This window comes from Psammomys obesus, unplaced genomic scaffold, assembly GCF_907164565.1.
Source record: "Psammomys obesus unplaced genomic scaffold, mPsaObe1.curated_primary_1811, whole genome shotgun sequence".
NCBI classification, from domain to species: domain Eukaryota; kingdom Metazoa; phylum Chordata; class Mammalia; order Rodentia; family Muridae; genus Psammomys; species Psammomys obesus.
This window is the reverse complement of record NW_026586383.1, coordinates 9,492,910-9,516,185: the sequence shown is the minus strand read 5'-3', so window position 1 is coordinate 9,516,185 and position 23,276 is coordinate 9,492,910. Positions and strand designations below refer to the sequence as shown.

The following is a 23,276-nucleotide window of genomic DNA, read 5'->3' as shown; positions in this document are numbered from 1 at the left end:
TGTACATCAGCAGGTACATATGAGCAGGCGCTATGTGCACACACCTGTGGAGGCATAGGTCAAGGCCAGGTGTTGTTTCTCAGGCGCCATCCACTGGTTTGGTTTGGTTTGTGAGGAGGGGTCTGACTGTGTAGCCCTGGCTTGCTGGAAGTCGCTGTGTAGACATGAAGAGCCGATTGCCTCTGCCCTTGAATGCTGAGAGTAAAAGTATATGCCGGTCCGCTCAGCCTTCATAAATACTTATGTGTGTGTGTGTGCATGCACACGTGAGCATTTGGGTGCTCATAGAGAGCGCCAGATCCCCCAGAGCTGGGGCTGTGAGCCACCATGTAGGTGCTGGGAGGTGAACTCTGTTTTCTGAAAGATCAGCAAGTGCTCTCCACTGTTTGCCGTCTCTCCTCTCCTCTCCTTGATGTTGTTGGGTTTTGGGATTTTTGAGACAGGGTTTCCCTGTGTAGCCCTGGCTGTCCTAGAACTTGCTTTTTAGACCAGGCTGGTCTCAAACTCAGAGATCTGCCTGCCTCTGCCTCCCAAGTGCTGGGATTAGAGGTGTGTGGCACCAGCCTACACCCTGTTTTTTGAGACCAGTTCGCTCAGGAGCCTGGATTTGGCCTGTAGGCCAGACTGGCAGCCTCCTGCATTACAGTGTGCAACACCATGCCTGGCCTTTTCTTATTATGTAGCCTTGGCTGGCCTGGGGCTTACTATGTAGAAGCAGATTAGCCTCGAACTCACAGAGATCCTCCTGCCTCTCCCTCATGAGGGCTGGGATCAAAGGTGTGCATCAACACACCCAGCCATGCCTGTCCAGGGAATCGAACTCATGCCCTCAGCCGATCAGCAGGCGTTTTTCCAACTGAGCTATCACCGCAGTCCAGATCCTCCCTCCGGTTTCTTGCTTACATTTTCTGTAAGTGGTTACCACCGTAGAGGCGGGAGGAGAGACGGGAAGAGAGGAAGGGAGAAGGAGACCCCAGGATCCCAGGAGACTTTGCATGCTGGAGCGCGGCTATACACTAGCGCCAGGCCCCTCCCCCGGCTCAGCAGGCTCCTACCCCGGCTGGGCAGGCTCCTCCCCCGACCCCTCCCCCGGCTCGGCAGGCTCCTCCCCCTCCCCTGGCTCAGCCCCGCCCACTCGGCACCTGCAGAAGCAGCGCCAGGAACTTCTTCTCCGCCTCGTTCCGGCCGTAACACTGGAAGCTGTGTGTGTAGAGCGTGTAAGTGTAGCCGTACAAGGACACCTGCACGGTGTCACTGGCGTTAGGCTCCATCTTCTCTCCTGCCACAAAGGATATCTGGGTGGAGGCGCCGCCTAAATCCAGGGCTCCCGTGGTGTCTACTCCGTGCGGGTGCACCCACGAGTGCCACAGGCTCTTCTGCACAGCGGGGAAGGAAGTGAGAAGAAAAGTGAAGACGCCGGCGCCGCTCGCCGGGACTCCCCCCCCCCTCCAGGCTCCAGCTTCCCCCGCGGGCAGGGGCGTGGGCGCGCCGGGCTAAGTCTGGCTTAGGCTAGGAGCTGTGTGTGGCCGGCCCGGACGGCAAACTAGACAGAGGCTGGGTGTGCGCGGCTCTGCTGGTAGCCCCCTGCAGGGCACTGTGTCCCTTGCCGCCGAGTCCAAGGCCTGTGAGGCCAGGAAAGGCCAGCGGGGCCGAGTTTCATGTGAGAGTACCCAAATATGAACCATGCCAATTAATTTGAAAATTCAAAAAGGACTTGCTGGGGGTCCAAGGTCTGGGATGTAGTCTGTGTCCTCTGCAGGGAGAGTAAGGAGACCAAGGACACAGAGTGGAGACTCCTTCCCCCTGGAGACTCTGGTTTCCCGGGCATCACCCAGCCTCTTGGAAGGGTCATCCATCTTTAAGCTGCCCGTCTCAACATCCGAAGCCGAGTGTTCCATTTAGACCCCTCCCAAAATGTCTCATGAGTGGGCAGAGTGGTGCCCTGCCTCGGCTGTGCTCCCGAGCCCACCACACTGAAACAGCCCCTGAGCATGGCCCTCCGCCCTCGGGCAGGGGAGCTGGGGAAACTAGGAAGCACGCATTTCTTTGCGCACACCTCCAGGAAATTGCCCATTATATAGTTGGCTGTAATCCATCCATACACCCCTTCCTCCTGCCCGGAAATGATCTGGGCACCCCTAAAGTCAAAAGGCTGGGACTTGAAGTAGCTCTGGATGCTCTCGAGGACTTCACGGGCTGCCGTCTCATTCTGCAACCTACACAGGGCACAGAACACAAGAGAGGAGCACTGAGGCCAGCGGCCTCCGGCGGCCCCTCGGTGAGGAAACCCCTCCTCCCGCCACTGCCGGGCAGCCTCGGTCGGCCCCTCAGCGAGGAATGCCCCCCCCACCCCCCTGGCCCCTGCTGGCACGACTTTTCAGGATATTCTGGGTACTGCACAGACCACCCAGGGTGGCTGGGAAGGGGGGGGGCGCTCTTTGTCACCTGCCAGACTGACGAGTAGGAAAACAGCTTCTGGTGGAAGCTCCGTTCCTCAGCACCCTTCCCCCACCCTGTCCCTGCCACAGACTTCAAGTCTTACTGCTCTAGGTCAGGCCAGTGCAGGAGTGGAGAGGGCACAGCAGTGACCTCTGGGGCACCACAGAGAGGAGCCTCATTTGGCCAAAAAGGTGAGCTTAGGCAGGAAGGAAAAGAGGGTCGGCCCAGCCTCTAATTGCTTGAGAGAGGTTCACAGAAAAACACCAGCACCTGTTTGACAGCGCAGTATCACCACGTCACCCAGGCAAAGTGCCACCCTGTCTGGTACGGTACCCCGTAGACCAGTAGTTCTCAACCTGTGGGTCTCGACCTCTTCAAAGGTTGAACAACCTTTCATACAGTTTGCCTAAGAGTATCAGAAAACACTCTCCGAGACAATCCTCCCTTTGTTAGTGGGGAAAGGAAGGGGGCGTGCTTGGTTGTTCAGGCAACCGTAAGGATAAAGAAACACCAGGAAGAGCTCCATTCAGGAGCAGGTGCCCCGGTTCTTTCCAGGACCGTGTTAGAGCGCCCTGGCTGGCCTGGTCCTTTCTGCCTTCTCCTGCTGGGGCATGAGCAGGGCTCCTCATTTCCAGCCTCAGAAGCCTGCACTGGAGACAGATTTACAGTTCCGTTTCTTTTCTTTTTTGTTTTAGTGAGACCAGGTTTCTCTGTGTAGCCCTGGCTGTCCTGGATTCGCTTTGTAGACCAGGCTGGCCTTGAACTCACAGAGATCCACCTGTCTCTGCCTCCCTGAGTGCTGGGATTACAGGCATGCACCACTGTGCCCGGCTTCCTTTTAGTTTCTTTATGGAATTGTTCTTAAGAATTCTATTTCAAAGTCAACATAATACTACAATGAAGAAATGAAGAAGGCTGGGTGTATAGCTCAATGGTAGAGCATTTGCCCAGCATGTTCAAGGTGCTGGGTTCAAAGCCCAGCATAGGAAAACAAAACAAAACAGCAAAAATTAAAAAGAGAAAAGGCATTAAACTTGGCATGGTGGGTCTGCAGAGGCAGGAGGATGGCTGCAGGTTCAAGGACAGCCTGGCCTACGTCGTGAGTTGTTGGTTTGCCTAGGCAATAAATACAGTGAAACCCTGTCTCAGCAAGACAAAGACATTATGTGTGTGTCTATGTGTCTGTCCCTGGCATAAATGCTGTGTCTACAGATCCAGCAGGAACAGTGGATGGATGAGATGCCTGTTCCATAAATTCTCTGACTAGGGTGAGGGACAGACGCTGTATTATCTCACAAAGGTTTCTGGAACAATCTGCACCCTGGCAGAGCCAACTCGGCTAAGGGCTGAACTAACCACAGACTTCAGCTGGCCGTTTGGCCAAAACCAATAATTGTTCTCCAAGGAAGTTCAGGAACCCAGTGATCAGATGTCAATCTGGCCCTTTCTAGATTTCTTGGTCAAAATCACCATGGGGAAGGAACCCAATTTTAGAAGTATGTCTTTGTTGGTATGGAAACAATGGCTAAAATTTCACAGCCGTTAAAGCGTAAACTCCCAGTAGAACATGGCTTTCTGCTTTCTGCTCTTGGGTGTGCTCCCGGAAGCAGAGCGACATTCTTGGTGGGTTTGGTCCCGGTTCCCTTGTGCCCTGAGTCCTCACCTCAGCAAGCGCATCCCCGCTGTGGCTCCCAGGTAAACTCGGGTGGAGCCATGGAGGTGCTCTGGAACCTGTGCCTTGACCTTCAGCATGCAGTCCTCAAAGGCCTGGGGGGCGTCCTGGGGATTGTTCTCGTAGCTGGAGATCCCAGAGCCTGGAGAGCAAGCAGGCAGAACCCACCAGCACTCCTCAGAACAAACGACAGAAAAAAAGACTAAAACTCGCAGGGTCGGGGATGGCTCTGTTGATGGCATGTGTTTGCACACCCTGTGTCCGCAGGGTGCGTGTTTACACGGCGTGTGTTTAAGAGCACTGATCTCCAGAACCCACGTAAAGGGCTAGGTGCAGTGGTACATGCTTGTAACCCAGCTTAGGGGAGACAGGGACAGGAGGGTCCCTGGGGCCTGACCCGCTGCTGCTTCGTTTGTAAGCTCCAGGTCAGTAAGAGAGCCTACCTCAAAGGAAAAGGAAAAGGAAAGACAGGAGAAAAAATAAAAGAGAAATTAAAAGCCCAAGGTGGGCAGTGCCTGAGGACCGACAGCGGAGGGGTCCTCTGACTGCCACAGGCACACGTATGTGCACGCCGGGGCACCCCCACGCACTCGTGGTCCCCAGTGGAAGGATGCCGTCTGTGACTATGCACACTCTGGGTTCATGGGCCCTCAGAACACCCAGAAATGAGCCGCCTCCCCTTCTATCACTGTGGCCTCCGGAGTCCATACACACTCTGGGAGACCACAAACTCCAGCCGAAATTACAGAGGGGAGGGTCACTCCCTCCAGGACACGTGGCTTCTCCAGCACTGATTCGGTTTCGGGTTTCTCAGAGTGGTGGCCAGCCACAAGGGTTGGTGAACTGTGAACTGAAGCTCACCCTAGAGTCAAGGCCCTCAGGGTTTTCTCATCTAAGTGTCTGTAGCTTGGCCTGCTGGGGGAAAGTCACCATACACGGCTTGGTTCCCAGCATACCTGCATGCGTGCGTGTGTCCATCTGTGTGTGTGTGTGTGTGTGTGTGTGTGTGTGTGCGTGCACATGCTGTGTGCGTTCCTCTCTACAATACCGTGCCACCTGGCTTTCTCACAGCATCCTGTGCACACTGGGATGGAGAATTTGCATGAGATACTGCCTCTCGCTGACTGCTCTCGAGATTGGAGGCAGGCCCCTGGCTTCTCACACACGCCTCCTGTGTCCCGCCACCACCGAGGACACCACTGAAGGAGGACATCTCTGCCGCCCCCCCCCAAGGGGGCTGGAACGGAAGGGGCCGGACCCTGCTGACCCCGCCCCTCAGGCTCCGCTGGCCCCACCCGGTCCCCCCGCCCCCCTACCGTTCACGCTGCACTTGAAGGACTGGGTGACCACTCCCGTGTCGTTCTCCTTCTCTGCCGGCCACTCATATACGTACACAGTGGTTCTGGAGGAGCCGGCGTCCAGCACGATTCCATACTGAAGGGAAGGAAGAGAGCTGGCATCTGGCTGGGCCCTTCTGATGTTCTTCTCACGGGGTCGCCGAGAACCCTGGATGCCATCTTATCCTTGGAGGAGTTCACACACTCGGGAGATTTTTTTGGTCATATCAAGTCCCAGTTCCCTCTCCAGCTCTTCCCCGTCACCATCCCCAGGCCCCCAACTTCATGTCGTCTTTTCGGGCCTCACTGAGTCCAGCACCATCCTTATGTGTAGGTGTGGGCTGTCTACCGGAACAGCGCATCCCCCCAGGGGCCACTCGCCTAGAAAACCGACTTCCTATTTTCAGCAGCTTCCGACTGCCCCTCGCTCCTCAGGAAGGGCAGAGACCCTTGAACCTTTCCCCGCTCTTTGCTGGCATAGTGCCCGGCAGCCACAGCCACTGTGAGCTCATGCGTGCAATGTCTCTGATGTGACCAGGGACAGCATTTCCCAGCAGCCCTCCCCAAGCCCTGGCTCTTACAATCCTCCCCTCCCCTCTTCTGCAATGTCTCCTGAGCTTCGGGGGAGGACACAGACAGCTCCTTTAGGGCTGAGCACCCTCTACCCTCTGAGCAGCTATGATCTCTGCGTTAACAGCTTCCCCCACACAGGGAAGCTTCCTGGGTGAGGACTGAGAGGGCAGGTGGATTTAGAAGGCAGCCTGGCTTGACGCTATATCCATTTAGCTGGCCAGCAGCAGCCCATGTCTGTCTACTGCCCATGCTGCATTTAGGGTGGGGCAGGTCAGGAAGAGAACTATTTGCCTCCAAACTTGTTGTGGCTCCCTGGAGTCTGGAAAAGGCCTGAGACGAGGCAGGCAGGTTCTCAGTTGCTCACACTCGGCGGAGGAAGCTTATAAAACGCCCAATGCTGAGGCTCCACACCAGACCGATGGAGTCTGGATCCCTAAGAATAGACACAGCATCTCCTCCCCAGGCAATTCTAATGTGAAGAGCTGGTGAACATCGAGCGCACCGGATACCCGCTTCATCCAGACCTCAGGCCAGGGAACGCACTGGGGGCTCGGCGAACAGCCAGGCTTACCTCGGGGATGAACAACCAAAAAGAAACCACAGGGAAAACACTGTGGGGGCTTCTACAAGGAAGAGCCATGCTAAGATGTGTCAGCCCTCAGGAGGAGGGGGCCCTGGCTTAGTGCAGTACTGGCAGCTGCTCCCTGCGGTGACACAGAGGTGAAAAGGTAGGCTCCAGGAGTCGCTAGCATCCCCTGGCTGGGCAGCCCATCTGGGGCCAGGCACTACCGAGCCCAGCCCTGGCCCAAACAGCCCTACCAAGGGATGAATATCAGGAGTGGAATTAGGGATGCTGGTCATGGCCAGCTGGGGGCCCCATGGCAGACTTCCTCCCATCCCTTGCCTTTGATGGATTTGCTTTCTTGTGGGAGATGTGTGGGTCCCAGACAGGGTGCTCTGGATGATTCTCCAGTCACACAGAGCTGGGAGACAGTTAACCTTTGGGTTCCCTGTCTCAGGCGACTTCCTGCAGAGGTAAACAGGGAACCATGTGCCCACTGCTGAGTGGCTGCTTGTTTTAAGAGGCCATGATCGCTGAGCATGGATTGCAACCATCTGCAATCTCAGCAACTGGGGAAGCTGAGGCAGCAAGGTCAGGAGTTCAAGGTCATCCTTGTCTACATAGCAAGTATGAGGCCAGCCTGGGCTACATGAGACCCTGCCACACACAATGAAAAGGTTACTCTCAGCCAAGTGGGGTCGTCCACACTTGTAATCTCAGTCCTTTTCCTCAACATTTTTCCATAAAATTCTCTTCCAGCCAATGCCTCTGAATCGATCCATCACGTCTTCTGTGGGATGCATAATATTCACTTAAGTCTCTGGTTCTAGACCTGCAGGTGCGTTCTCTCCTGTCCTGAGCACTTGCCCAGCTCTGGACAACAGCTTCTCGGCCCTATTGAGCTAGAAAATCAGCAGTGCTGGCTCCTTAACCCTGGCCCTTCATCTGAGGAATCTGATAGGGATCCGACAGGACATGGCCGGTGGCAAACAAGGCTGGCTTTGTTCAGATCCGCCCCACGCGGAGGCTCCCAGTGAGGTGACCAAAGCCAGGCACTGTGCAGCCCTCAGGAGGATCAGCTGCTTCTCCTCCTCCTGCTGACTGCCACCCTGTCACTGGCCCTGCCAGGCCTGGTGCCACACCCGCCCCCCACAGACACATATAGACACACAGACACACATACAGACACGCACACACACACAGACACACTCAGACAGAGACACACACAGAGACACACACACAGAGACATAGACACACACACAGACACAAACACACACTCACAGACACACACGCACACAGACACAGACACTGACACACAGACACACAGACACACACAAAGAGTGGAGAGAGAATAAGAGTGACCCGCCACTCGCCAAGTCTGTGTTGAAGCCTTCACAGGGGAGGTGAGCTTTCGCAGGGTTGAAGCCGAGGATGATCAGAAAGAATGCCGGCACCCACTCTTTGTAACCCCACCCGGCACTGGGCTTCAAACCGTGGCTGGACCGCTCGGCAGCTGCCAATGGGTGGACCGGACCCAACTCTGCCTCGAAGACACCCTCGACTGACGTCTGTGGCGTGTGCAGTGTATACAGCACGCGTGCCCACGCTGAGCGTGCGTGGGAGCCGGAGGTTGACACTGGGTCAGCCCCCAGCATTCGGCCCTTCTTTTTTGGAAAGATCTATTCATTTTATTTTATCTGTGTGACCGTTTTGCCTGCACGTGTGTCTGTGTACCATGTGCTCGCCAGGTACCCACCAGGAGGCCAGAGAGGGCATCAGGAGGCCAGAGAGAGCATCAGATTCCCTGAGAGTGGAGTTACAGACGGCTGTGAGCTGCCAATGAAGGTGCCAGGAATTGAGCTGAGCCCTTGGAAGAACAGCCTGAGCGCGCGTACCCACGGAGCCCTCTGTCCAGACAAAGCCCAAGTAGGCTTTGGGGATAAGGGTTCTCACTGTACCCGGGAAATGCCAGCTGGCGGCCTCCACCTCCCATGGCCAGGACTATAGGCAGGGGGCACCACACCTGGACTTATCCTCTGAGCGATCGCCCAAGGGCCACTGTCATTTGCAAGGTGGAGAAATTAACCCGTACTTAGAGATTATTTGCTTAAGTCACTGGACCCACTGTGGATGCAGTGGTGAAGAGGGCCAGGGTGACACACGGCAGCGGACACCGTCTGTTCGGAGTGGTGTCAAAAAGCTGCACGGCCTGGGTGTGGCCCTGACCATACATCCAGTGTGCTCCGGCAAGCATGGCAGCGTTATGTGCCCTTAACCCAGCACCCAGGAGGCAGAGGCAGCCTGGCCACTGTGAGCCTGCACTACACAGGGGCTCCTAGACCAGTCAGAACATCGAGAGAGACCGTGCCTTAAAATAAAGTGAAATAACAGACTTTCTTCCTCCTCCTCCCAGCCCTGGCTGTCCTGAAACTCACTCTGTGGACCAGGCTGGCCTTGAGCTCACAGACCTGCCTGTCTCTGCCTCCCGGGTGCTGGGATTAAAGGCATGCACCACCACTTCCTGCCTGGAACAGTCTTTCACACTGAAGGCTGTGGTCCAACCCTTGAATACTGTGTAAGCTTCTGCTGGAAGCAAAAGCTCAGGTGATAGGTCACAGGTCATAAGTCAGCCATCTTAGATTTGCACTCTCAAGGAGGGGAGAGTCACAGACTCCCGAGCAGGCGCAAACCTGGAACTAAGGTTACCTGGGACTTTGACAGGCATTGGGCTTCATATGGCTGGTGTGATCACCGCGCTGACGAGTGAGAACAGACCTGGGATTAAGCCTCATTAACTGTCTCTATCAGAGTCCCCAGGCTTCCACGGAGTCCCGAGAACTCAAGTGTGATGAATGACTGTGGAATAACAGGTCTAATATGGTGCGATGCACTGTCTGGACAGCAGAGCCTTCAGGCTATGCCCACAGAGCATGCCAAACTGTCCCAAAGGTGGACCTGCTGGTAGGAGGAATCAGGACTTTTCTACCCCAGGAGGAATCACTTCTCCATGTCTAGCTGCCTCAAAACCAGAAGAGCATGAGCTGCACGGAACCAGACATCTCTACAGCCGAGCAAGGCTCCCTGAGGGCTGGCGGGAACCGCTTTCACCCAGCCTCTAACTGTAGCTGCTTCGAAAGACAGCAGCAGAGCATGGGAACTAAGAAGCCTGTGCTCCTCTCTCCACTGGAGGGATGGCGTGAACTGAGCACCTCCCAGAGGGGGATCCCCGAATCCTCCCGGAACCCATTCAGTGGTGACAACCAGCGGCTTGAGGGGGAAAGGCACCAGGATGTTGGGAAGAGACTGAGCGGCCTCAAACAGGGGTGGCCAGGCTGGGGAGAAGGAGAGAACCCTCAGAGGAGAGATCTTGGGATCTGTGGTAATGAAGCAGTGGGGGCCTGAGAGAAGAATGAAAGCGATGACATCATGTTTACGCTTCAGGCCTGTGGAGCAGGTCAGACTGGAAACACAAGGAACTGGGGACACTTCTGACCCCGACTGAAGTTTGTTTGTTTGATTTTTTTTCTTTCTTTCTTTTTTTATGGCTCTGCTCTTAAACCTGCATCAGTCAAGGTCAGGCAAGCCTAGGCTGGAGTTAAGAGCAGGTGTCATTCCCTTTAATGGGGTGGGGGTTGTGACACCGGACACAGACAGGGGAAGCTGGCGCCTCAGCCAGCTGCACAGCAGCAGCATAGCTCTTGCGGCATGAGAACACACTAAAGCCAAAAGGCTCTCCTGCAGCCCTCCGCCTGCCCCGGGATACCACGGACAACCAAAACACAGAGGCCCCTTAAGCAAAGCTTCCTGTCAGTCATGCGCCCTGGCATCTACTGCCCTGAGCATCTGTCCCTTCTCAGACAAAATGCCTGCCCGAGCCAGGCAACTTCCTGTGCCCTGGAACTGTGGCCAGGGCCAGACTCTTTCTTTCTGTCTCCCTGAGGGCATGCAGCCCAGGCTGCCTCAGGCTTGTGCATGCTGGGGTTACAGGTGTGTGCAGTCTTGCCAGCTGTTTGGTGAATAGTAAGGAGACACTCCAGAGTAACAGAGTGAGACAGCATGTAAGCCAGCACCACAGCCAAGTCAACGCCAGCACGCACCACGCTGCTGCTCTGCTCAGCTGCGGCACATGGCCACGGCCGGCACCACAAGCACACGCGTCATGAGCACTGCACTGTGACGTCACCATAGCGCCTGTCGGGAGCTGGCAGGAAGTTTCGGCTCCAACCCCGGCCAACAGCTTGTGTATTCAGACTCTAATGATCATGGAGTGTCTCATTTCTATTTACCAAACAGCTGGCAAGATTCACACACCTGTGATCCCACTACGCACAAGCCAAAGCGAGCCTGGGCTACGTCCTCTTGGACCGCAGTGAGATCCACTCCCCACCTCACCCCCGAGACCCTGGTTTCTGAGACTCTAGGAATCACACATGCTCTAAAGGGGCATGCAGGCTCAGCGTCGGGCTCACGTCCCCTCATCTACGGAGAGAGACACACGTGAGGCGCAGTCAGAGCTGGTGTCAGTTACAGGGCTCCAGAGCGGCCATGTTCCCTCTCACCCCCCAGCTCCAGCAGGCATCCTGTATCAGAGCTCTCCCAGCCTGGCTTCCTGCGCTGTTTGGATTCTTTGTTGTCTTCCTGTCAACTTGACACAACTTCCAAGAGTCCTCTAGGAAGAAGGAACCTCAGCTGAGGAACGCATCCATCACACTAGCCTGTGGGCATATCTTCTGAGCATTCTCTTGATGGCTCACTAGCGTATGGGGGCCTGGCCCAAGGTGCTGCTCCAGGGCAGATGGGCCTGGGGTGTTTAAGGACACCCTTATGCAAACCAAGCAAGCCCCCAGGAGAGCCAGCAAGCTCCTCTGCAGCTTCTGCTTCAGTTCCTGCCTCCAGGTCCCTGCCCTGGGCTCCTCCCTGACCTCCCTTCTGAAACACCATCCCTCCCCAAGCTGCTCTTGGTTTTTGTTTGTTTCTTTTGTTTTGTTTTGTTTTGTCTTGTTTTCAGACAGGGTTTCTCTGTGTAGCTCTGGCTGTTCTGGACTCACTTTGTAGAGCAGGCTGGCCTCGAACTCACAGAGATCTGCCTGCCTCAACCTCCGCCCTCCCCAGTGCTGGGATCACAGGTGTGTGGCACCATACCGGGCTGCTCATGGTTTCCTTATCACAGCAATAGAAAGCAAACTAGAGCTGTCCTGCTCGAGGCTGGCCTGTGCTCCTGGGTTCTCCATTTAGAACTTGGGCAGGAGGGGCAGGAGGGAAGGGAGCCTGGCAGTGGGGATCAAGGGCAGAGTTCCGTTCTGGTCTTGCAACTCACTGCACAAATGTCCGTCTCTTTGCCTGCAAAATGGGGATCTCCAGTGGTGGCACTGCCTCGCCGTGGTTGGCACAGAGGTGAAAAGAGACAAATTGCAGCGTGTGGAGGGAGGGGTGTGCTCCCTGTGCCGACCTGAGCGGATGAAGTGTGAAGACGTGGTATGGTCTTGGCTGCCATCCAGGCTATTCCTGTGGTAGAAACTATGAACCCTGGGAGAGCGGCTTCTCCTGCCTCAACGGATGCCTTGGGCAGGATGGCTCATCACTGGACAATCGCTTAGGTTAAGAATTTTTTCTTCACAGGGACTGGGACATGGTTAACATTTATTTTCTTTTAATTGCGTGTGTATGTGTGTATCTGTGTGTGCAGATGTGCATGTGAGTGTAGGTACCCTTTCAGGCCAGAAGACGGTCTCGGATCTCACAGTGGACAAGTTACAGGAGGCTGCAGGTGGCCCAGCATGGGCGCTGGGAACGGAGCTCAGGTCCCCTGCAAGAGCAGCCAGCCTCTTTCCCACTGAGCCATCTCTCCAGCCACTGAGATTCTTAAGTAAAATATTCCACACCGTTAATCCCAGCACTCAGGGAGGCAGAGGCAGGTGGATCTCTGTGAGTCCAAGGCTAGCCTGGTCTACAGAGTGAGTTCCAGAACAGCCAGGGCAACACAGAGAAACCCTGTTTCAAAACAAACAAAATCAACAACAAAGCACCACAATGAAAAGGTCTTACTTCAACCTTTCAGAATACAAAGCCATGGAACCCCAGAAAATGCTTCTTCCTTGTTTGCTGAAAATGTCTACTCCAAACACAGGCTCAGAGCAGAGCAGTTGCTGGTGGCAAGAAGATGGAGAAAAGACAGGAGGTCAAGTGTAAATACTAAACAAGAGCCGAATGACAGAGGAGTGACTTGCTTCCTAATGGGGCCTCCTCTAGCTACGAAGTTCATGCATGTTTAATGAGCCCCAAGCCCGGCAACTCTAAGTGGCCTCGAAGCCTAAAATATAACTGACTGGGATATGACATAAGTGCCTGCTGACTGATTTCCAAAATGGCTGGAGGGCTCACCCGCCCAGCACCCGCCCAGCACCCGCCCAGCACCCGCCCAGCCCCGCCCAGCACCCGCCCAGCACCCTTCTCTCAGATGAAGGGCATCGGCCAAGCACAACGGAACCCCAAGAGGTGCTGGGCCTTCGTACAAAATCCTGCAGGGATGGGCTGAGGGGCCGAACACGTGTCCCAGCCCTAAGAGAAGGCCTTAGACCACAGCATGGCTCAGGAAGTTCTCTCAGCACTCTCACCCTGCTGCCCACTCACAGTCAGACTGCCTGGCCTCCAGGGACTTATAAAGGGGTAAGAGAGGGTCTGGCGATACCTACAGTTCTTGGGAACATATTCGACTTCATGTCCTGTAGGCAGAAGTCAAAGCAAGGCCACCGGTCCTCAGAAAAGGTACCTCCGCTCGATCTGCACCCCGACCCGGACATCACGCTCCCGGCACCCGGACATCACGCTCCCGGCACCCTGGCCTTCCTCCTGATCTCACACCGCTCTCTCCACTGGAGGCTGGACGCTGTGGTTTTAGGTAGGCTGATGCTGTGGACAGTCTAGCTTACCTTCAGTCCTGGAGGGAGGACCTGCGGGTGGCGGACCTGGATAAGCGCGAGAGTCACCAGCACCACGATGCTTACCAGCAAGATCACCCAGGTGACGATGGCTGGAGTCCTCGAGAGGGCCCTGCAGCCTGCAGCGGGGAGCAGACACAGGCGTGAGTTCCGACACCCCAAGGTTGTCCTGCCCTCCACACACAGGCTACACGCGCCCATGCACGCACGCACACACACACACACACACACACACACATTCACTTAAGTAAATATGTAGATGTAAAATGAAAATGTAAATGCAGACTGGAAATCTGGTTTTCTACTAAAGCATGGTATGATCTTTTGCTTAATCTCAGGGAAAGAAATTGGAACTGTGGATCCTCCCAAATGGAAATGATTGCGTTTCTACAAAGCTGTTATCGAACAGTGGACACACACGAAAGAATGAGCACCGGAAGGGTTGGTTGGGGCAGGGGGGTCTTGGGGAGGGAAACGGAGGCATTTTCTTCAGTGATGGGTATGCCAGAACTACAGAGAGACCTGTCTCAAACAAACAAGTGAAAGCATTGCACACACAGCCCTAGGACGTAGGCTTGCAGACGGAGGAAGACCCAGCTCCAGAGAGACCTAAGACCCTTCCAGCTCTCTCTCTCCCCATTACATGTAGCTTTAAGAACTATAAAAGCAAGTTAATTAAGACATTGAAGTCAGCTGGGCTTGACACTACACGCCTATAATCATAGCACTCTAAAAGCAGAGGGTTCAGGGAGTTCAAGCCCAGCCTGGGCCTCGGAGAAAGTCCAAAGTCAGCGTGGGCCGCGTGAGAGCCTGCACATTAGGAAGACAAACTAACACACCAACACTGTAATAGTCTTGGTAGAACCACTAAGGCCCAAATACAAACAGCACGCCGTCGCTGAAATGTGATATCATATTACAGGATGAAAGAATATCAATATTTCTCTTAAAATTGGCTGTTTAAGTGCAAATTAATGAAAATAAAAAAATCAGTGGTATTTCAAGTGTTCAGTCCCTCTGGTGGCCCTGGGGACACTGGAAGAGAATCTACTCATTCCATCTACCCTGTTCCTCCTCCACCCCGTCCATCTTCCACCCCGTCCATCCTCTACCCCATCCATCCTCCATCCCATCCAAGTCCATCCTCCATCCTGTCCCTCCTTCACCCTGTTTCTCCTCCACCCCATCCATCCTCCCGCCCCCCATCCCTCCATAGCCATGGGTGCACCCGCCCCTATTCCAGAACATTCCATCTTAGGTCACTGTAGCCAAATGCTTTACTTCCTCTTTATTTCTAGATTTTTCCTGGAAGAAAACAAAGGCTTCATGCACCACCTTACTCAAATTAGACTCGGCCCCATATCCAGTTGCACGGCCTCTCTCACTGCTTGGTGAGCCTTCCCGGGGGACGAGGCAGGGCTCAGAGCTCAGTCTGCCTGTCAATACCAGCAAGTGACAGACAGTTCCTGATGTCGGAGGTGACCGATTAACACCTTTCCCCTGCCTTGTCCGCGTATGGCGTGCAGAAGACGAAGCTCACCATCTTGAAGACCCCACACCGCACTTCCGGACACTCACCCCACTTAACCCACTCGAGCGAGTGAGGCACCGTCACAGACCTGGCCTTGACCCTCTGAGCATCAGAAGGGGCCCTGAATCACTCCTCTGTGCTTTCGGGTGACAGCCCCGGCCAGCCAGGCACCGGTGAACACAGGGGCGGGCTCACACCTACTTTCAATAACAGAGCTTTAAGGGATTTTCCCCCAACAAGATCCAGTAAGTTAACCTGCCAAGTCTAATCTCCCTGAGGAAAGAATGTAAGGGTTGGCCTGCACCTTGGTAATCGTGTGGAATGTAACAGGATGTGTGTTAAATCTCCATGTATTTGGGGAGAAGTGCACAATGCAATACGATCCATCTTCTTTAGGACAAGCGCTCTCTCCAAATAGTTCACACGAACTGGTCTTTCTGTCCTCAAGTCATACTGTTTTGGAAGTCAAGAATCAGCAGTCTAGGGCGTAGCTAGGAACCTCTTGGAGGGGAGGGAGGGTGTGTGAAAGCAAGCAGCCTCCTGACCGCAGCCTGGGCTGGCCTCCTGGATCCTGGCTTCAGCACTTTCCAAGGGAAGAGCTATGATTACCCTCAGCAAACACTTACCCAGCAAAAAGCTTCTGACAAAGCCAACAGCCGAGGCTAGGGCTCATTCACCAAGAAACGCAGCCTAGAGCTGTGCAGCAGTTAGGGCGGGGCAAACACTGCTAATTGCAGGTGCCTACCTGAGCCTGGAGAGGTGAGAGCTGCTGCTTGCCCCTCCCGCCTCCGCCTCCGCTGAATAGCTGGGAGAGCCCGGCAGCCTGGGGGGGGGGGGGCTTGGGATGTGGGGGGGGGGGGGATGGAGGGTGGGGGGGGGGGGTCCCGTGCAGCCTATCACAACGCTGAGGAGCCAGCTCTATCAGGGTTCACCCCCAAGTCAACAACACACAACACAAACCTCACACACAGCTAGGTAAGGAGACCACAGGAGCCAAAATAATGGATTACACAAACAGGAAAACCCATTAGAGCCAAACGTTTGTGTTCGCCCTTGTTGCCTGCGGCTTTGTGGAAAAGCGTTCCTTTTGGGTGAGCCTCGGAACAACGGCAAACTGCCATTCACAGGCGGTAGGGATGGGAAACTTGGACCACAGGTGGGTTCTCCTGGGATCTCACAGAAACCGTGGGAGCCAGCAAGCCACACTTACCCGCCGGATCACACGGCTGGCGGGTCACCACGGCAAACATCCTGTCTCCCGGCTGGAGGGGGAAGAAGGCAGAATGAGAGCAGGGCCGGCGCCTGACTTCGGAAGTTCGAGAACAACCTTAGCCGCATCAACTGGACACAGCGTCCTGTAAATCGCAGCCCTTTGGGGAACATCGCGGCCGCGGCCGAAGCGGGGCTTCCGAGGCCAAGAGAAGCTAGAACTTGACAGCAGCGCCCCCTCCCCAAACGCCAGGCTGCGGGGATGGCTGCCTTAAAACTTCAGGGAGCAATCTTGAATATAAAGCCAGAAAGCGTGTGTGTGTGTGTGTGTGTGTGTGTGTGTGTGTGTGTGTGCGCGCGCGCGCGCGCGCGCGTTCTCCTTCCCCTTTTCTGTCCTCGGGTGGGCCCCTCCGCGCGTGAACAGCAACCCCTCCCCGGGAAGCTCGCCAGGCCCGGGCTGGGCTGCGCTTCAAAGCGCACGGCGCGGCCGGTTCGCATCAGTGCCAGCGCGCAGGCAGCCCCAGGCGTGGACCCGGAGGGCCCCGGGCGTGGCGCGACCCTGCACCTGCGGGTCCCGGGCGCTCTGCGACGAGCTGCCGGGCGACGGTCCCCGCGGCCTCCCCCGCGCCCCGCTCTCCCGTCCCCGCGCGCGGGCCCACAGCTCACCTGCGCCGCGCTCAGCCGAGCCCGCTCGCCCGCCGCGGTCACCGGGAGGCGGGGCGGCGCGGGGCGGGGCGGCGTGGGTGGCGCAGCCCGCTGGGGACCGCCTCTGCGCCTCCTCACCTCCCCCCTCGGCTCCCCCCGGCTCCACCCTCCCGCTGCACCCCAGCGGGTCGCGCGGGAGGACGGTCGGGCCGGCCGAGCCTCGCAGGCCAGGCCGCGGCATCTGTGCTTCCCTCATCGCTGTGACAAAACGCCTGACTCACGGCCGCGGGCACCGCGGGACCGTGGGGACCAGCCGATCAGGAGGCGCGAACTCGCGTCCACCCGCAGAAAGCACCCCCACCTCCCTCCCTCCGGGTGGGCCTCCTCACCTCAGCACCCAGCCCACAAACCCCGGCTCACACATGCTCAGAAGGTCTCCTAGGGATGCTGACAGGGTCAGTTGTCTTGGGGTGTGTGTGGGGTGTGTGGTGTGTGTGTGTGTGTGTGTGTGTGTGTGTGTGTGTGTGTGTGTGTCTCTCGTCAGGACTAGCTGGGCAGCCCCTCACACCTTCCAAGTCCCCGGAGCCCAGGGCAGAAAAGGAGGTGATGGGACCTTGGCCCAGGCCTGAGGGACCCCGGATGAGCACCCCCTGCCTGCCAGTCAAACAATTTTTTTAGAAGAGATGCGTTGTTGTGCTTATTCGTGTGTACGTGAGCGTGTGCCTGCACGAGTCTGTGGCACCATGTGTGTGCAGGCACCCGCAGGGCTCTGGAACTGGAGTCACAGGCAGCTGTGAGCCGCTGGTATGAGCCCTGGGTGCTGAGAGGCTGAAGGGAGACTTGGACCCAGCTGCCTGTTGTTTGAGGCCAGGTTTCCTGTGTAGCCCAGGCTGGACCTTGTACGTGTTCGTGCCTTAGCCGTCTGGTGCTGGGGTCACTCCTGGGCCAGCTAGCACACGAGCTACAAGGTAACGTGACCGAAGGCAGGACAGGGCAGAGCAGGAGAGCACCCGACTTCCTGCAGCCTCCCACCCTGCCCAGTCTCCGGGAGAGCAGAACACTGCGGTGAGCACACGGCGGTCCCTGGCTCACGGTGCACACCGGGGAGCACAGAACACACTCTAAGCCTGTTAACCTGTGCCGCTGACGCCAGGGACCCGGTACAGAGCGACGGTCCTGTCCGCTCTGAGCGTCACTGAGCAACAACAGCCAGGATGACAGCAGCTCGGAAGAAGACGAGCAGGACAGATGACAACAGCCGGAGACAGGACAGGTGACAACAGCCAGTGACAGGGCCCTGGATACAGAGGACCCCAGAGCCGGCCCTGTGTGTCCTCTCCTTCCTGCAAGGCCAAAGTCTGAGTGGGAGGTTGTCCTCCTTTGCAGCCCGTTGCCTTGGTAACAGCCTGACCAAAGCAGTTTCCTCCGGGAGGACAGGGCTTAGCTGCCCCTCCAGGGCCCAGGTTGTCACCAGGGAGTCAGGCAGGACAGAGACGCAGAAATGGTGGAGGAGGGCCGACTGTTTCAGAGCTGCTGCTCAGCCACCTTCCTCACACAATCCGGGACACCTGCCCAGGGCATGGCGCCCCGTGGGCCATCCTCCAGAGAGACAGTCCCCAGTACACACGTCAGTGTGAGCCAGGCAGCTCCTCAGCTGAGCCTTTCCTCTCGAGTGGCTCTAGGCCGTGCCAAAGTCGCAGTCAAAACTCACAGTCCTGGAAACAGTGCTTGGCCACCAGGGAAAGGCTGTGATTCCCTCTCACGTCAGGAACCCAAGCGCACCATTGGTGGGGTGTGAATCTAGTCCGGCACCGTGAAATTCTCAGAAAGTAACAACTGAAGCCCACGTGACCAGAGCACTCTTGGCGCACAGCTGAAGGGTTCACGTTGGCAAAGGCGCAGAGACATTTTTGTATCTTGGCCCCGAGCTACTGTCTCACTGCAGCCCGCAACGGGAGGCAGCCTGGGCGACCGTCAGAAGCTGTGTTGGTGAGGGGGTGTGGTGAACACCACTCGGGAGAAGGGAAAGTGGCAAGATCATGGACAGCACCCAAGACAGTGCCAAGTGCAATGAGCCAGTCTGAGAAAGATAACATTGCACACGCACTTACACGCCTCACCAAGATTTAAAATTAGGTGCGTGCATGTGTGTGTGTGTCACTCTCAAAGTGCAGAGGGGCCCCGGGAGAGGAGGAGGAGAGACCCTGCGGGAAGCAGGTTAATGGATTCGCCGTATACGGAAGCAGGAAGTGCACGGTGGCACATGCCTGTGATCCCAGCGCTTGGGACCAGGCGAAATTGTGCACTAGGATCCTGCTTCCTCATCAGCGTGTGTGTCATGTCTGTTTTCGAGGCCAGCCTGGTCTACAGAGTGAGTTCCATGACAGGCAAGGGTATCACACAGAGAAACCCTGTGTCAAAAAGAAAAAGGAGGAAGAAGAGGTGAGCAGGAGGGAGGAGCGAGGAGGGGAAGGCTGGAGAGAGGCCAGCGGGGGAGGAACCGGTGAGAACGGAGTGTGGTGACGTGACGCTGCCACAAACCCATCAGTGTGCCAACCTGAGGCAGTGGACAACAGGGCTGAGGGGCATGGCTTGTTGCGGGCGCAGGCTGTCTGTCCTGGCTCCTTGGCCTTTGTCCTTCTGTCCCCGGAGAAGTCCCGCTTTCCTCCTGCTCACACCCTCTCGGGCTTCCCCTTGAGCATGCAGCCCCTTGCTCAGTGGGCAGCGCTGGCACACCGAGCCAACATGAACCCGGAGAATAATCAGATTACGTCCCGTCAGTCTCTGCAGTCACCGCTCGGCGATGCTGACATCTGACCTCCGACTTCTGACCCTCTGCTGCCCACCCCCCATGGTGAGGTGTCAGAGCAGGAGCTGCAGTCACTCGAGGTTGTGAGCCAGTCCTGTGGGTCTGGGGACCAAACAGGCAAATGTTCTAAGCCTGGGCCGTCTGGGGTTTGATTTCCCTTCGTGCGTTTGTCTGGCGTTCTTGTGGTTGTAGCACCCTCGCTAGACACACCGAGGTCACAGGTGAGCAAGCAGGAAGCCTCGAAGGGCAGACAGCGCTGTGCTCCCGCCGTGCTGGGTGTGCTCGCTCTAGCTTTAGTCACCTGGTTTGGGGCCTGAACCCTGCACAGCTGGCTGGACCTTGCTCGGCTCACTCCTGGACGTGAAGGGTCTGAGCGTGTCTCCTCAAGCCCCTGGCGGGCTGGGCACAGGGTTCTTGTCATGTTTTTTCCGCCTGGCTCCCTGGCACTGTCCTGACACCATTTTGCTAGAGGTCCCTTCTGCATGGGGCCTTGCCACCGGCAGCCAGGCCAGGTGTGTTCTGATTCATGTTTTTCTTTCCACTTCACAAATGTTGTTGTCTAACCCTCGTCTAAAAGAAAGGAAACGTTCGGTTCCTGCCATCACTGTCTCAGCTTTTCCGAGGTTTTCGTGTTCTAGAGACAGATGTAGACAGCTGCACACACCGACCCACGTGCCGCTTTGGACCACAGATTTCCTATTTCATGAGCGTCTGGCATGTTTCAGGTAGCCATTAGGACTGTGTTTACTCCCTGTGACCTCAGCGGGGATGTCTTTACAGGCTGACCACCCCGCCCGACGCCAGACATGCACGCACACAGGAACGCAAGCATTCATGCACACGCGCGCGCGCGCGCACACACACACACACACACACACATACACACTGTGTTTCCTGCTGACAGTTAGTTTATTGTCGTTAAGCAACGCCCCTGCTTCATTGCAAAGAGTGTTTCCTACTTCGCTTTTTGCAGGTTTTTGTTGTTGTTGTTGCTGCTTTGTTTGGTTGCTTTCGGTTGACATTTCCATCCGAAGCGTGTGTGGTAGCGGAAGCTCGTCACCTCCAGGGCACGGAGGGCGCCAAGGGCTTCGGCAGCGGCGGTCTGCTCTGCGCTCTCTTACTCAACAATCCGGAAGGAGGGTGCTGTGCTTGGCGCTGGGTTTCTGGTAGATATTCTAAGGACTATGGGGGATCACTACCATCTCAAGGGGCATAATCCCAAATGTGTATAAATACACGTGTGTGGCGTATTTTACATGTGATTTTAAGTTCATACAGAACGATTCCTGTAGTTTTTTCCAACCATCCTTGGTGTTATGTAGCCCTCCTCCCTCTGTGTTCCCTCCCCACCACTACCCGCTTCATAGCGCCTGTGTCCTGCTCTCCCAGTGCCCCTGCCATTGTAAAGTCCAACCTGGGGGAGGAAGGGATTATTCCCGTTTACAGGTCACAGTCTCTCAGGGAGGGACTCGGGGCTGGTGCTCGAGGCAGCAGGCAGAGAGGGAGAGAAGCCTGTGGCCGGCCTGCTGCCTTTGCCAGCCCAGAGGGGGACCTGTCCTGGGCTCTGCCCACTGTGGGCGTGCCCTTCCACGCCCATCAGCACAGAGCGACCACAGGCCAGGCTGGTGGAGACAATCCCCTTACTGACTTCCTCGGAGTTCTCTCTGTGGCCTCCCCCGCTCTCCGCCCTTCCTTTCCCTGTGCTGACCACAGAGTGTCACCGAGCCCCCTTGCCAGCTGCTTTGTGGTTAGAGGGCTGATGGGTGCCTGGAGAAAGGAGGGTGGAGAAGAGAGCCTGGACGCTTCCTTACGCCCGCTCCGGGCTCACACTGAGGTGCGTCCTCCAGCACAGAGCTTCTCCAGCTGTGGGTCGTGGCCCCCCGTGGGGTCACGTCACTGAATGTAGATAAAGTTTAGCAGCAGTAAGAACTTTCAGAAGGTACAAATTCAATGTCAAGTGAACAGGGAATCCAGAGTGTTACGGGCGGCAGCTGCCTGTGTTGTACCGTGTCACCGCAGCCCTGACCCTGAGCACACGACACGCGTGTTCCGTGTGCGTGCTGTCACACCCTCAATGCAGGGGGCCTCAGCTCACAGTACATGCGCAGATCATGAAACTGCAGCGTCAGCACGGCTCCCCTGCCCGGTTTGCTCAGCCAGCTTCTAGGAAGGATTATGCTAAGTCAATACCAACTATTTTTAATTAATTAATGGTTTTAAATGTATGATTCTTTTGTTTGTGCCCTGTGCCCATGAGGGCCGGATGAAGGTGATCCCCTAGGGCCAGAGTTACAGACGGTTGTGAGCTGCCTTGTGGGTGTGGGGATGGAGTCCGGGTCCTCTGTTCTTGTTGGTTTACTATGGATCACAGAATTCTGTGAGACATCCCTCAGCATGTCTCACATTGTTTTATCCTCAGATTGTATCATGTTCCAAAAAACCCAAGTCCATCTTACTACTGCGCAAATTGTCTTGTCTCTAATAATAGGATTGATTCATCTTCTCATTTGAGGATTGCCCTGCTAAAGGGAAGCAAGGATTCACCCACCAGAGAGCAAGACGATGAACTGGATCAGAGATCAGGAGCTGGAGCTGGGGTCTTCAGCGGTTAGGAGTGCTGGCTGCTCTTTCAGATGACCCAGATTCAATTCCTGACACCCACATGGCAGCTCACAGCACTTTTATCTCTGGTTCCTGGGGGTCCTCTTCTGGCCTCCTTTGGCACCAGGCACAAACAAAATATTCATGTAAATCATGATGATGAAGGTGATGGTGGTAATGATGATGGTGATGATGACGATGGTGGTAAGGAGGATGATGATGGTGATGATAGTAATGATGATGATGGTGATGATGGTGATGACGATGGTGATGATGATGGTGATAATGATTTAGCAGAATCCTTCCTAGGATTTAGCTGGGTAGACAAGATGAAGAGGGGCTATGTTGGGAGCCTAGTTTTGTACAGGTGGCACCCTGGCTAAGTGGCTCTTAGAGGAGGCTGACTATACTTTGGTGAAGGATAGTCTTTGCCAACAACTCTCTCCTCTCAATTCTCCAATTCAGTGATTCTCTCTTCAGCTGGGTCTATCCAGCTAAACCTTGGCGGCCTAATCCCACCATCGGCCTAATGACTTCTAAACAGGAGGGGCTGTTGAGCTGTGCTTTACCTACAGAATAAGTATTTGTTATAAAGATTCGGTGTGACCCGTTTGTTAGGTGAAATGCCATCTGACTCATGAGATGCATTTCCGTCACTCCAGAGCTCTCTCACAGCTCCTGCAGTGGATGGTCTGAATGTGTCATCCCCAGCAAGCAGGGCTCAGTCTCAACCTCTGAGGATGATGGTGCGGTATGTCTGTTTGAGTGTGGCTGTGCACTCCAGGGATTGGGCGTGCGCAGTGCATGCTCGGCTGCTTCAACTCCTGTTTGGCGTGGCATGGCATGCTGTCTACAAAGCAATGGATAAGCACCAGGAACCGTGAATGGATGTGCTGAGTCACGGGCACTCCAGGTTTGGGGTGCGGCAACATTCTGAGCCAGTTAGCTAAGTCTCTTTGT

At 55.8% G+C, this 23,276-nt stretch overlaps 1 protein-coding gene across 2 annotated transcripts in view; it reads right to left on the bottom strand.

Annotated features, from left to right (window-relative positions):
• The window catches only part of Entpd3 (ectonucleoside triphosphate diphosphohydrolase 3), a 24,604-nt gene extending 7,622 nt beyond the window's left edge, over positions 1 to 16,982 (bottom strand). The window contains exons 1-7 of one of the 2 annotated variants that reach the window (XM_055601696.1): positions 16,928 to 16,982; positions 16,263 to 16,314; positions 13,513 to 13,640; positions 5,428 to 5,545; positions 4,103 to 4,253; positions 2,057 to 2,216; positions 1,143 to 1,376 (exon numbers count right to left, since the gene is read on the bottom strand). In XM_055601696.1, the coding sequence (XP_055457671.1) occupies positions 1,143 to 1,376; positions 2,057 to 2,216; positions 4,103 to 4,253; positions 5,428 to 5,545; positions 13,513 to 13,640; positions 16,263 to 16,302 (831 nt within the window). In that variant the 5' untranslated portion in view covers positions 16,303 to 16,314; positions 16,928 to 16,982. Of the gene's footprint in view, positions 1 to 1,142; positions 1,377 to 2,056; positions 2,217 to 4,102; positions 4,254 to 5,427; positions 5,546 to 13,512; positions 13,641 to 16,262; positions 16,315 to 16,826; positions 16,905 to 16,927 lie in introns of those variants that run through there. The other variant, XM_055601697.1, reaches the window with a different exon arrangement.
• Between the last annotated feature and the right edge of the window lie 6,294 nt (positions 16,983 to 23,276).